The sequence below is a fragment of the Thermobia domestica genome, chromosome 15, assembly GCF_964235325.1.
Source record: "Thermobia domestica chromosome 15, izTheDome1.hap1.1, whole genome shotgun sequence".
NCBI lineage: Eukaryota > Metazoa > Arthropoda > Insecta > Zygentoma > Lepismatidae > Thermobia > Thermobia domestica.
The window spans coordinates 193,427,497-193,441,241 of record NC_137468.1 but is presented as its reverse complement, the minus strand read 5'-3'; the positions used below and the strand labels follow the sequence as shown (position 1 = coordinate 193,441,241).

The 13,745-nt window shown below is 37.2% G+C and overlaps 1 protein-coding gene across 1 annotated transcript in view; it reads right to left on the bottom strand.

Moving 5' to 3' along the window:
* LOC145671777 (uncharacterized) overlaps positions 1 to 13,745 on the bottom strand; it is a 52,866-nt gene that overhangs the window by 22,067 nt on the left and 17,054 nt on the right. The window contains exons 4-5 of the mRNA XM_081740984.1: positions 11,395 to 11,571; positions 713 to 816 (exon numbers count right to left, since the gene is read on the bottom strand). Coding sequence (XP_081597110.1) covers positions 713 to 816; positions 11,395 to 11,571 — 281 coding nt within the window. The remainder of the gene's footprint in view (positions 1 to 712; positions 817 to 11,394; positions 11,572 to 13,745) is intronic.

Here is a 13,745-nt window from a genome sequence, read left to right as displayed (position 1 = left end):
AATGGTTAAATGTTCATTTTGAGGGCAGATGGATAGGACGACGTGGAGCAATTGAATGGCCATCAAGTTCACCAGACCTAACACCACCAGACTTTTTCGTGTGGGGTGTATTAAAATATCTTGTTTACAGCCTGAAACCAAAAACAATTCCTGAGTTAAAACAAGCAATTTCCGACAAATTTTCTGAAATTAACTTGGAAATGTGTCAAAAGGTTTCTAGAGATTTTGCTTGGTAGGGTTCAACATTGTACTGAAGAAGAAGGTGGACATTTTGAAAATGTCATTTAATCTCAATGAGTGACGTTGTTTTGTTGTTTTCATGGAGCAATACTTAATTTCTTAGAAACTACTGTACTTTATGTTATGCATCTAACTAGTGCAATTAATTTGAGTAATTAAAAAAGGGCGTACTTATGCCGCACCCTGAATTCTAAGGCAACTAATGGGATATTTATTTATGAAACATGAACGAAAGCTCTTGAGGCGTTTTCGAGGAAAGGCTATAAAAGTAACTTATTCCCAAGAGTAAATACCCGTTCTGGATTCTTGCGAAAGGTGACTTATAATATGGTTCTTAATAATATATTATTTATTTAATGATGAAATGTCATTAGAAACAGTTTTCAAAAAAATTGCATGTTTTTTTTTTAAAAAATGTCATCATTCAGTAAACTACTCTCCAATAAAAATGTATTTATGTATAAATTCATACCTGTCTACGGTCTCAGTAATAAACTCAAGTATTTCAGATAACGGCGAGCCACGAACAAACCTCAGCCGAATGATCAGTCTTGTTGTTTGTACATTCAGGTTCGTCTGAAAAAAGATATTAATAAATAACGACTAATACTCTGTTAAAAATTATTTAAACTACACTAGCTCTTTTCTTGGTAAAAAGAGAAAGAAGAATCAAAATACTTCTAAATTGTTCATCAGTATTTTCTCACAATTAAAAGCAAAAACAACTACTGCTGCTACTACTACTAGTTCCACTACACATAATAATAATAATAATAATAATAATAATAATAATAATAATAATAATAATAATAATAATAATAATAATAATAATAATAATAATAATAATAATATTCATTTCTGTACCTTGAACCAAAGTTGTGAAAAACGAGCCCAGTGAGTTTTATTGGGTAATATTAGGTTTTATTTGGTAAAATTGGATGTTATTGAACAAAATTAGGTTTTATTAAATTTTGTACGTACATTTAAAGCCATATATCTTATTTAAAATACCACTTAAACATTCATAATCTATTGCACACATTTGGAATGAAACTATGGAATTCCCCTGTCGCACAAAGAAAATCCATGCAAACCCACCCGCACTTTGCACTCGTTTATATTTCGATTTCTCGAAAGGTGGAAATAGACCCTATTACACTCAGGATTTCAAGGCCAGCCGTCTTGACAGAAGATTTTTTTTCTTTCATTCAAAACAAGCCAGGTAAACACTATGATAGTACCTCAAGTCAGGAGTCAGAGACAAAAGAAAGTGGCTTTGTAACCCTTTTGGCACAAACGCTGTGTCATGCACACATGAAACGTTATCACCAATTATCATGGCCTAGAACAGGGTCGTACTGCAACCCAGGGGCCCACCAGGAAGGTGCTTTCTTGGGGACCCATTCACGTGTACGTACTGCTCCCCTCCCCTGACAATTAAAAGGAGTCCGGGAGTGTCACTCGGATCAAGCATCCTGAAAAGTCTTATAAAATGCAGATTTAAAACTTTTTAGATAACAATTTCTTCCCTGACACTAACTGATCTGACGTAATGCTCAATCCCCCATTCTTCTCTTGCAACTCTACATCCTCCATTAATTCATATCTCTCTCTAAAAATAACAATGGCATACCTGTGTCCATGGGCGGCGATTAGAAGAGGTAAAGTGGGCAGTTTCCCCCCACTTTTTTGAAATGACCCGTTAAAGTATATAGTTTCATTTGGAAATATAAAGTTTTTGTATGTACTAATGGTTCATAGGATAAAAATGGTGTCATAAAATATTTGCCGTCCCGTGATTACGTATTGGTTGTCTTCCCGTTCAGTTAAGAAAGCTACAGGAATTGCGTTTTAATTGCCACGAAAAATGGCCCAAAAATTAACCTCTTGGAGCGTCACAATTCGAGTGTACTTTCATTCTTCTTACAAGGGCTCAATAGGTTAGTCAGCCGCTTTGGTACTAATTGAGATAACATTTCGTTAAAAAAAAAAAAAGTCCTTCTCAACTTGTGATTCACGTTCTTTAATTGCACAAAAATCGAAAGTTCCTAAAATGTATTTTCATCTTTCTAATAGTAAGGAATATTTTGATTTGATTTTTTTAAAGTTTAACACCCTGTTCAGCAGTGAGGCTATATGAGACGTGGATCTACTGATTAACGTGGAATACGAACCTCATGAGCTCACGCCAGGAATCGAACCCGGGTTTCCCACGTCAAAGGCAGTTAATATACGAGTTTAGGGATGTACATATACAATTTTGTATATACAATTAAATTTAGTGAATTCAACATAATTCTATGTTTTAGGATTATTTTGTATAACTGGAGGGATTCTAAGTATTGTTCAGTTTTGATGTATTCCAAGAAAGTGAAAACTGCACCTAATGGCAACGAACATGTTTCGGGAAGCTGCAAAAGTTAGTATTTCTTTGAATGTTGTAGCATATGCTTGTAGTATTTACTGTCTTTCTAAGAGTAATAACATACATTTAATAGCATGTGTGGAATTAAAAATATAAGTTGTTCATTAATTCCCGGTTTCAATGTAACTTTTGTAAAACAAGCCTCATTTTTCATTACTATTCGATTAATATTATCCTTTCTGTTTATTTGTTTTGCAAATTTGTTATTAAATAATCTGATCACACAATTTTCCAGACAGAATTTTAAGATGTTCTTGAGCAAGGAGTCAAATATCTTCTTACACCTTCGTTGTTTAAGATTAAAAAGCGCTAGTATCTACTTGCGTTGCTCTTGCCAATTTACTTAATAAAATATGAAACACGATATACGGTATTTTAACTGGAAAAGACAGTATCCTAATAGTTATACAACCTTTCGTCAAACTAAATGTTAGAAGCAACCAGGAAAACTAACATTGATATACAAATATTGAGATCATGTCTTGCCCAACCAACTTTTAACGTCCAACCGCCGCCACTGCCTGTGTCATGAACCCTTTATAGGTGCCGCTGGTGCATATACAAACACATATATGAATAATCAGAAGCAATTTGTAATTTATACCAATGAAACACTAGTGACCAAGAGCTCCCAAATTTTTTAAAAATTACTGAAAACATTTTCACCATTAAAGTTTAAAAAACGTTACATGAGTCACTCCTATATAATTTATGGACCCTTTTGAACTTGTTGAGAGAGGACCCATCATAAAAGTTTTAATGGGCCCCCTTGTATTTTCCAGCTCCAGGGCCCCCAATGGTCTTAATCGGGCCCTGTATATTTTCTCTACGGAAAACAATGGTGCTGTAAAATGTAAATTAGTATTTAGTTTCAAGTTATGGCATCATTTGAAATTTCAATTTAGCTGAATACTTCAATATTAGCAAAATTATAAAGCAGAGTGGGAAATCAGGAATCTTTCAAAGGTTGAATTACGAAAAATGTGAAAGGCTATTTTCGCAACATCATGGGCTGGCAACACTGGTCTGGGATTAGCTGATTGTATTACCTAAGGATGTTATAAATAGAGGATCTGGCCATATGTATCTTCATCCTATTAAATCGGTGAAGCCAAAAAGCAACCGAGCATCGGCTCGTCCGATTGGCTACTCTCGTTTCTACCATCGTCTGATTGGCTACTTTCGTTTCCACCATGATTGTTGGCTCAAAACATTGCGATCCTATTGGGCAGAGTGGGCAGATTAGGGGTGGCGAAACTGTGACGTATGGCTTCAAGATTTTGTTGTAAGGGCAGATCCTGTATTTTATAAGATCCTTGGTATTACCGGTATCCGTTCCGTTACTCCCATATGCTAGGAGTACGTGACGTATGTCATTTTGTGCATATACCGCTACGTACGATACGAGGCAGAGAGCCTAATAAAAAAAATCACCGTTCAGGGCCCACCGGGAAATTTTCCGGTTTCCCGCCTGGCCAGTACGACCCTGACCTAGAACTTACATGCTTGCTTCAAAAGTGATTTTTTTTTCTTATCTTCAGAGGATATAATATTATACGTTTTCCATTCTTTGCGTTTGACGATATAAGATGATGGTGTCCCTTCAAATTTGGGCTTGAAATGAAACCACGTGTTCTGGGATAGCGTAAAAATATGGAAGGGAAAGAAATTTTATCACTTATTTTCGTGAGCGGAGCGATGGGGGACGTGGGGGGGCACTGTCCCCCAACTTTTTGACAAAAAAAAATGAGTCACTCATATTAAATCTACACTCGTCAAGGAAGTATTCCACAGATCCGAGACCGACCAAAAAGTCTTCCCCCCCCCTTAGTAGACAATTCCTAACTCCGCCCATGCTTACTTTACGATACTTTAGGTCCACAGTTCATGCGTATATATTAACACATGATCATTATAGTGTTTCCCTCCTTTCTCTCTCCTCATTTCCTTACCTACATCCAGAAAATTTTATATGATATAAAGCGTTTCTCACAGTCCTTTGCACCTTTCAAAAACAAACCGCGTAACTTAGTGTTGTATCACTGCGCGCACGACCATTTGCTGATTGGTGAAGAGGAAATTGTTTCGTCTGTTTCCCGCAATATTTCTGCTCCAGCACGTGCATGTATTTCTGCTACTGCAATGTGCATTACTCGTCATACTCTCACACCATTGCCGTGATATAGGGCCAAATATCCAATACTATATAATCCCCCCCTCCTTTAAGAGCAACTGAACATTGTTCTTTTTCTCCAAACTGTAATTATAGATGAAATTACAATGAGTTATGTCAAATTATCAACTGAACGATAAAGAGATGGCGATGGTATGTAACAGCAAGCATATTTATCATTATGGGAGATTATTTCTTTTTCATCTATTACCTAAATCATTAAGCATATCCATGAAAAACAGATGGTACTTTCCCCCCTTTAGTTCAATTTATTGATGTGCTTCCTTAGCATGCGAATATACAAATACTAACTTCAGTACTACAAAGTAAGTAAATAAATATTCTATGAGAACATGAAAATTAGCTATTATAGGTCTTAATTTTCTTCAAGTGAATTGAACAACGTTGATATCGTTTTATAAAGTATTTGCTTTTCTTCTGCACTTACGGGTTTGCCTTGTTTATGTTTAACAGAATAACTCGGAGCAGCAAGTAACCTGCTGGCTTCTTTGGGCGACATCTTTAAATTGTGACGCGCACTTCTTGTGTTTTGCCATTTGTTGTAACAATTTTCCCTTACAAATTCGATTTTGGTTCAAGATTTCGATCCCATATAGATACATACTTTGAGTCGAAACCTAAATGTCCTTACTGTGCCTTAAGAATACATGAATTACCATAATACATTGCATTTGTTGTGTACTATTTGCTCATGAAAGAATAAACAGTTATTAGTTTCATTTTCAATGTTGCTAACTCATAGTTATTTTTCAGTTTTTCACAAAGAATGGTTGTCAAACAGTTGTCATTTCATGAAAATGAACTAAGAAAGTGAAAAAGAGAAATCAAGTGAACTCGCTGTTCTTATTGCAGATAATAAGTTCCTTATAATATTTCAGATCTTTGTTTGACCTTTCATTAGAGATGAGGAAATAGTCAATTAAAAAAAAAAAAAAGAGAGAGAGAGAGAGAGAGAGAGTGTATGTGTGTGTGTGTGTGTATGAGGGGGATAGAGAGAAGTTAACAAGGATAAAACCTGTTTTAGTGATTCACTACGAAGTAATATGAGGCTAATTTTTTCAGTTATAACTTGTATATCATCTTTTTAAAATGCGATCAGAATAAATGACCATTTAAAAGACCGAATATTCGGTGCCAGAAATGAAATAATGTACAAAGGAATCTTCAACATTTAAGAATTTTTATAATATTGGATAGGAATGTTCATAACTTTTGAGTCTTATTTTTTTCTGTCTTCAGTGAAATTAAGAGGAGGTACTATGTGCATGTTAAATAATGTGTCTTTGTTCCTATGTAGAATCTAAAAAGTTTCTTGGAATTTGTTGAATAAGATGTCGATAGAGTCTTCATACTCTCATGACTGATATTAGTTTATGGCGTAACTTTTCTGTTAGATATCAAATGAAAGGATGTCACGAGGATTCAAAATATATTTTATAGGTATTTTATTACATATAACAAAAGAAATAAAATAATAAATTCTCTATTCAATAAATAAGTAAACTCAGTAGTTTTCAAGTTCTTGCAGAATGAACAATTGCTTGTTCCAAACACTCGCTCGCCTATAATGGAAACGTACAAGGAGCTCAATTTTGAAATGAAATGAAATGAAATTTTTCGAGTTTTACGTTCCACGATTATGCAGGCGAGGCTAAAGGAGACGGTGATGATGAAAACATGAATTAAATGTTGGAATGAAGAAAGTGGGAGGAAACTGAAGGACCCAGAGGAAACCCACGCACACGGTGTTTGTCTACCACAAGGTTCACTTGGCGCTAACTGGGATCGAACCAGGAACCCCATGTGCCAGAAGTGAACGCTTTACCACTGAGCCACCGCGGCCCTCCAAGAGCTCAATTTTGAATAGAAGTCGTGAGTACAACTGCACATGTTTCTAGATCTGATAATTAGAAACATGTGCAGTTCCTATATGATCCGCGTACTCGTCGTCGGGCGGGAGACCCGCGTTCGATTTACGGAGGAAGTTCATGTAGTTCGGATCACTCGTTCGGCTGTAGGTCCAAATCTTATAGAACCTTGTTGTTGAAGGGAACTATAAACTTTAATCCATCCATCCAACCATAGATCTGCTAGTGGAATAGTAAGTCATCATGTAATAGTGGCTCTGAATCCTAACATTTTAGGTAGATTCTCAACTAGAGAAAACGTTAGGAGTGGGGATAGTAAGTTTTAGTTGTAATTTACACTGGTAGAAGAAATTCAACGTTCTGCCCTTCTTTCTCCTGATGCGTGTATGCGTTTATATAGTAGTTCAAATATTCAGGAGAGCAATGCGTACGTCACTACAAAAGAGAGAAAATGGTTCCTGATTCTCTTATCACAAGCCCATGCCATTTTATTTTTGATCTCATTGTTTCTCCCCCTTCAGTTTGTTTATTTATTTCTTAGCAGAAAATTGCATATAACATTTTTTGTTTAATTAGTTGGCAACATTTGTGCACTGCAGTCTGCATTGTTTACAAGGGAGCAAAGCTTCGTGAAAATCAGATTAGTTCTGTGGCAATCAAAGGGCTTATATTGTAATCACGCTCGACTCTAGCCATAGGAGCTAAATACACGGTTCTGATCGGTTGAAGTTATCCGTTTCTCGACACGTAGCATGCATATAGCACAAATCAAACCTCAACGCCTGTCGATCCTCGTGGCCGAGCATGCTAAGGTATATAAATATATAATACTTTTTCATATTTATATAAATATATGATATTTGGTATTATCAAACAGGATTGAGAAATATCTTTTCCTCGCAACTATTCTAGAAATAGCAATGAAACATGGCACACGCATTACATATAGAGTAGTTTTTCCAAAGTAGATTATGTTAGGGAAACTGTAGTCGGGGTCGCTCCAGAAGGGTACCAAATTTCAAAAAAAGTTATTTTTTGAAGCATTTCCCTATTTTACCTCAAATTTCCCTTTTCTTGTACATCATGCACATATGCGCATAATACCATTTAAAAGCTTATTTCATTGTAAAGCTAATGACGTATTAGCCATTACATTCGGATGAATAGTACTGAACCAATACCTATGTACTTGTAAGTCAACTTTGGTTGCGATCTTGACAATTAAAGCGGATACCAATTTTGTTTTTAAAACAACTTTACTATTTAACAATTCCAGAATAATAGTCGACATGGCTAATGGCCACGGCATTTCTATTATAAAGCCGCCATTGTGGTTATAGAACAAGCACAAGTAGTTTCGATAACGGACAATTCGAAATTAAGTATTTTAGAATAATCATTCGAATTCAATTCTGTTTAAGTTATTGTAGTATCCAACGATATTCATACTTTATGTAAATAATTGTGGGGTTAACTTTACAACGCCCGCTCCAACTGGTATACTCACTCAGAACAGAGAAATCAGACTCTATTAATTTTATGAAAATGGGTCAAAACTTCAATAACCTTAAACTAATCAGTTCCTGCCCCTACCCTACTTATCCCTATCGGCAGGAGTTTACTTTGTGCCGACCAGTGACTGCAACCGATTCACCTGACCTGGTTCCCGGAGGAACAGTTCAAGAAGAACAAAACCCAACCAACTCTTGCGGGGCTTAAAAGCCTTTCCTACTACTACTACTACTTATACTATGGAGTTACTGGTCGGCACAAAATAAACTCTTACCTCCCTATCTTATTCTACTCTACCCTACCCTACTCTACTACACCCTTTTAAAGCGATTCTAATATTGATGTACAGGTGGAGCGTGTAAAGTTTATCCTAATTGAGTGCGTATATATACAGGTAACCAAGAAAGTTCTGTCTCTTTTTCACCCAACATCTTCGAACATCGATATGTCACCTAAGACGTAACTGGAAGATCAAAAAGGTCCTCATCAGCATCAATGTCCTTCTGGCAACGCTCCATGCCAGGCCATGCATTCCATCGCGGTATAACTTGGTGGGTTCTGGAGCGAAGAAAGTATCAAGTGCATTTTGGCACCTCTACTAGGGACTTGAACTGGCGTCCTTTAAAGTGATTTTTCAATGAATGGAACAGGTGATAATTGGACGGTGCAATGTCCGGGGCAGTATAGTGGATGCAATAGTGTTTCCTATCCAAGGCATAGAATGGTATCCCGTGTCATCCTAGCCACTTAGGGCTTAGCGTTGTCCTGCAACAGGAGGACTCTTTTGCAATTCAGAAGTGCTGGCTCTAGAGCTTTGAGTTTTTCTTGAACACGGCTCAACTGCTGACAGTACACAGTTGCATTGATGCTCTGATCAGCTGGTAGCAGTTCCCGATGCACGATGCCGCGAGCAGTCCACCAAACACACCGAGGCACCTTCTACTGGTGCAGTGCTGTTTCGGAACCGCTTCACGAGATGCTAAACCAATGATGACGGTGCCGTGAAGCTTCGTACTAGACCCACTCCCCCTCAATGTCAATACTCTGTCCAGAAATGGTTCCTTCCTCAGACGAGACAGCAGAGAAACACAGATGTCTGGTCGCGTTGCCTTCTGGCCCTGAGTCAAATCATGTGGGACCCATCGACCCAACTTGTAGTGCTTCCCAAGTTGATGTAGGTGTTACCGAATGGTTTCTCCACTCACATTGAATTGTAGTCCCAGTTGCTCACATGTCTGGCCACTGTTCGCCTCAATTGCTGCCTGAAGATCTTTATTTTGTACATGTGTTGGTCTTCCGGCACGTGATGCGTCTTCGAGTGTTTCGTCACGACTCTTAAGCTTGTTAAACCACTGCTGCACCGTCCGCGTAGTCACGACACGCTCTCCAAAGGCCTGGCATATCTTCCGCCTCGCTGAAGTGGCCTTTGACCTCAGTTTGAACTCATACAGCATTCACGTCCTTATTACTCCCTGTGGAGGTTCCATGTTCACTTTGCCCTTACGTAAGTTCGCAGTGTAACTAAACTGCCATAACCAGATAGTATGTTGGATATACCCACAGCAACAACTGATCTTATCTCCATTCGCATTCAACTCACGGTGTGAGAGCCAATTGAACACAGACCTCCATAAAAGGCGACAGAACTTTCTTTATAGTAGTGTTGTTCAAGAGGAGAGAGCATGAATATGTCGTACTAGTTTGAATCCGTGAGAATTTCGTAATTGGATTATCTTTTATCTTGTTTAAATAATGGCTTTCATGTCAGGAAAAATAAAGTATGTTACTAAGTTCATGACAAAGGACCCAACAGATGTCATTCAATAACATACTTGTTTAATAGCTAAGTTTATGAAGTTTTCCATACCGCGTAATTCGTTTGCCTTCTGTAACTAAATGATCATTCTTTTGTTACTGTACAACAAAACTATTAAAATGTAGTTGTATTTGTGATGATATGATGCGAAAGAACTGTTTCGGAAGGAGAAAAGGCTTATTTTGTGGTTCTCTGAATAAAGGACTAAATAATTGTCTTATATACATTGCTGGCGTAAAGTTTCCGGACTAATTTCATAGTGAAAGGTATTATCTGCAGGAAAGTGATGGCTCTTCTGTTTCAATGTAGTCATGTCCTCTCTTGATGTACAACTTTGATTGTTGATGCAGCTACTGGAAGCCATTGAAAAAGCCCTTGTCGATTGTGTTGATGACAATCATGTTCTAAAAAATTTTTGCCTTTGAAGAGGACTTTTACCTTTGAGAACATGGACTGTGGCAAAAGATGGCAGAGTCCATTTCTTGAACAAAAAATGTGGAGAAGATTCGAATTGCCGAAGCTTATTAATTGTGTCCTAACAGGCCCATAGCCAGCCCAAAAATGTAGGGGGAGAGCGATCCAACCATATTATAGTTCATCACCATATTATAGTTAATTTGCAAGCCGTGAAATTTTAGGGGGGCAGCTAAAATTATGGGGGCGGCCCCCCAGACCCCCCCTGGATACAGGCCTGTATCTTAATATGGTTCATTCAGTAGCAGAGTTGTTTTATGACCTCTAGCTAGAAGCTGGGATTGATGGTCTCACCTTCTGTAACGAATGAGACAATTGGCATCGAAATCAGACAATGAACAAAATGTTGACTCGTGACTTCAGTACACGAAACTCAGGGGATCTTGGTACTCGTAGACTGATCCATGCTTTCGACTGTCGTTCCTGCAACGTTATGTAGAAGGCCAGCGTTCTCCACGATTGGAGAAGACCAACCGATGCGAGAAGAAGAATAAGCCAATCATAGATCATCTTCAGAAGTATGAAATACTAGAATGGGAAGTAAAAGTTTGTGCTTTTCACTACGTGTTAATTGGCAAAATCCTGAAGAAAACATTTTTATAAGTACATTTTTTTTCCAGCGAAACAGGCATGCGTAAAACATCACAAGGAAGCCACCGTTTCTTCCTTGGTTCTATTATGCCATATTGTCCATAGCAAGTAGCTGGTATCTGAAATCCAATGATTTTAACGTTTGCTTCGCATTAAGGCTAGAGGCTAGGTTAACTCAACATTAGATTATTGCTATAAAAATTGAAAACTAAATTTCTTACGATGGGACAATTTGATTAAAAAGAAGAAAAGATAATTTCTACTGTGTACTTACCACAATCCTTTCAGCCAAAAGGAAGTCAATGTGTTGTAATCCAGCAATAATGGTCATTGCTCTAGCACCTTGTAAGCAATTGCTGAGGGCTGCAGTTCCTGGCCTTAACATCCTCCATGTCCGCTGATATGTTCTCCAAATGCCTCTCCAGTGTTCCTCGTTGTCCATAATTAACAACTGTTTTTTACATTTAAATAAATATATTCAAATTAATGAACAGATTTTAAAAACACAAAAACATTGTGTGGCTATTTTAAGAGTTAGTGTAAACTCAGAGCTTAACGGATTTTCATGGTACCATACAGGGTGAGTCAGAAATACGAATCTACACAATTGATGTCACAGTATTCCCTACTGATACTTTTATTAGAAACGCAAAGCGTTATTTAAAATTTAGATGTTGAAAGTAGATAGTAGTAGAGAAGATTTTGCTAATAGGAGAATTACTATCTACTAATACGCAGTTTTTTCTTTTCTTCTATCTTTTAAAATAAATTACTACTAAACCTTTTCTTCTTCCGCAATAGAGGCAGTGCCGTGCCATGGTGGGGACGAGGGGGGGGCGATGACTCTGGACGCCGAAGTAAGGGGACGCAAAATTCGGTAAGAAAAAAGCGTGCCTTCACTGTTCGCTTTTTCCCGTTTTGCCTTATGATTCTTATCGCAAGAAAAGTCAATCATAAATTGGTACTTGATGACTTGTTATCGTAAGGCAAAACGGGAATTCCCCTTTCGCCTTCAAATAATTTTCAAATATTAGTAGCCCTACTTTAGCAAATATAAATGTAATTAAAATGTTCAACAGAAGGATTCTGAGAAACTGGAAAGAAGGAAGTTTCATTGAAAAAGAAGGTAACAATGTAATGAATTGGAATTAATGATCACAGGGCAGGGGTGGACTGGCGAACTTTGACCCACCGTCGAAATTTTGACCCACGAATCCGACCATCAAGGCTCACGAATTCGGATTTTCGACGACCTACTGCCATTCACGGCAACAGTTATACATAATCACAAAAAATAAAGAAAGAAAGAAAAAATAGAAAAATGCCATAAACATAGTTCTTGTGCATAATGTCTGGTTTTCTACGTAAAACAGTAGAATCACTTTTAACACTATCCACTTTACATGTATTTTATTTCTTTTAACCTCAATGACAATCGTTTATTCTGTCTACAGAAATAGAATTTAACTTCTCGAAAATAACTTAACTCGAATCAGGAGTGCAAAAAAGTTTTGAAGGGTTAAGAAAGAAAAAACGCCGACGCTCATTACTTATGTGTAAAGAAAAAGGACAGATTAAAATGATAGTTCTCATAATCATGTTTCATTTATTACGTAATGAAAACATTTTTGCACAAATTCCGATTCACAAAACTTCCCAGACATCAAACAGTCTGAATCCAACGTTCATTAGTGTGCAAAAAATGTCAAGCAAAAAGTGTACGACTATACTTACATAGGGGAAAAAAAAAGAAATAAACTGTTCCCAACCTAAAATGAAATGAAATCTTTGAGTTTTGCGTCCCACGGTTATGCCGGTGAGGCTAAAGGAGACGGTGATGATGGGTAATGAATGAAATGGTGGAATAAAGAAAGTGGGAGAGCCCCGAGGAAACCCACGCACACGGTGTTTGTCCACCACAAAAGTTCACTTGACGTGGGCTTGGATCGAACACGGAACCCCAAGCACCAGAGATGAACGCTGTACCACTTCGCCACCGCGGTCCCTTCTTCTACAACCTAAAGGAAGGATAAGTTTATTTGGTAAAGTTAACATTAAAAAAAATAGTGAGAGCAACAAGGAACTTACAATAGCGATATATATACAGGAGTAACCAGAGAGAGGAAAGGGAAGCTGGACCTCCAAACCATATCCTGTCACTTGTTATATGTTAATTAAACTTATTTAATACTTACAACCAGGGACGTGAGCAGGAATTCATTTCGGAAGAGAGGTTTCCATATTCAATATGAGGGCAAATTGTATTAAAATTTGTAATATCGCCTCTAAAATTAGACAAAATTTACAGAAAAGTCGGGATTTCGAGAAGGGGGATTCGGACCGCCAAGACCCACCCCCTGCCTGCAGCAAATGAAGAATGTAATATAAAATAAAGTTTTTTTTTTTTTTAAAAAAAAAAGAAGTGAACGTTACTTTAAAATGATTTTTAAAAATGAAATTAATAATTCACTGCGATACTCTGATTTGCCTAACTGGATACACAGTTGCGAATTTATTGCTAAACTACATATTCTATAATGGAGTCTGAGTTTAATATATTTTCTTCGAGCTTTTTTTCTTTCATTCATATCAGATAAAATCAAATAAATTGACTTTCATAAATGA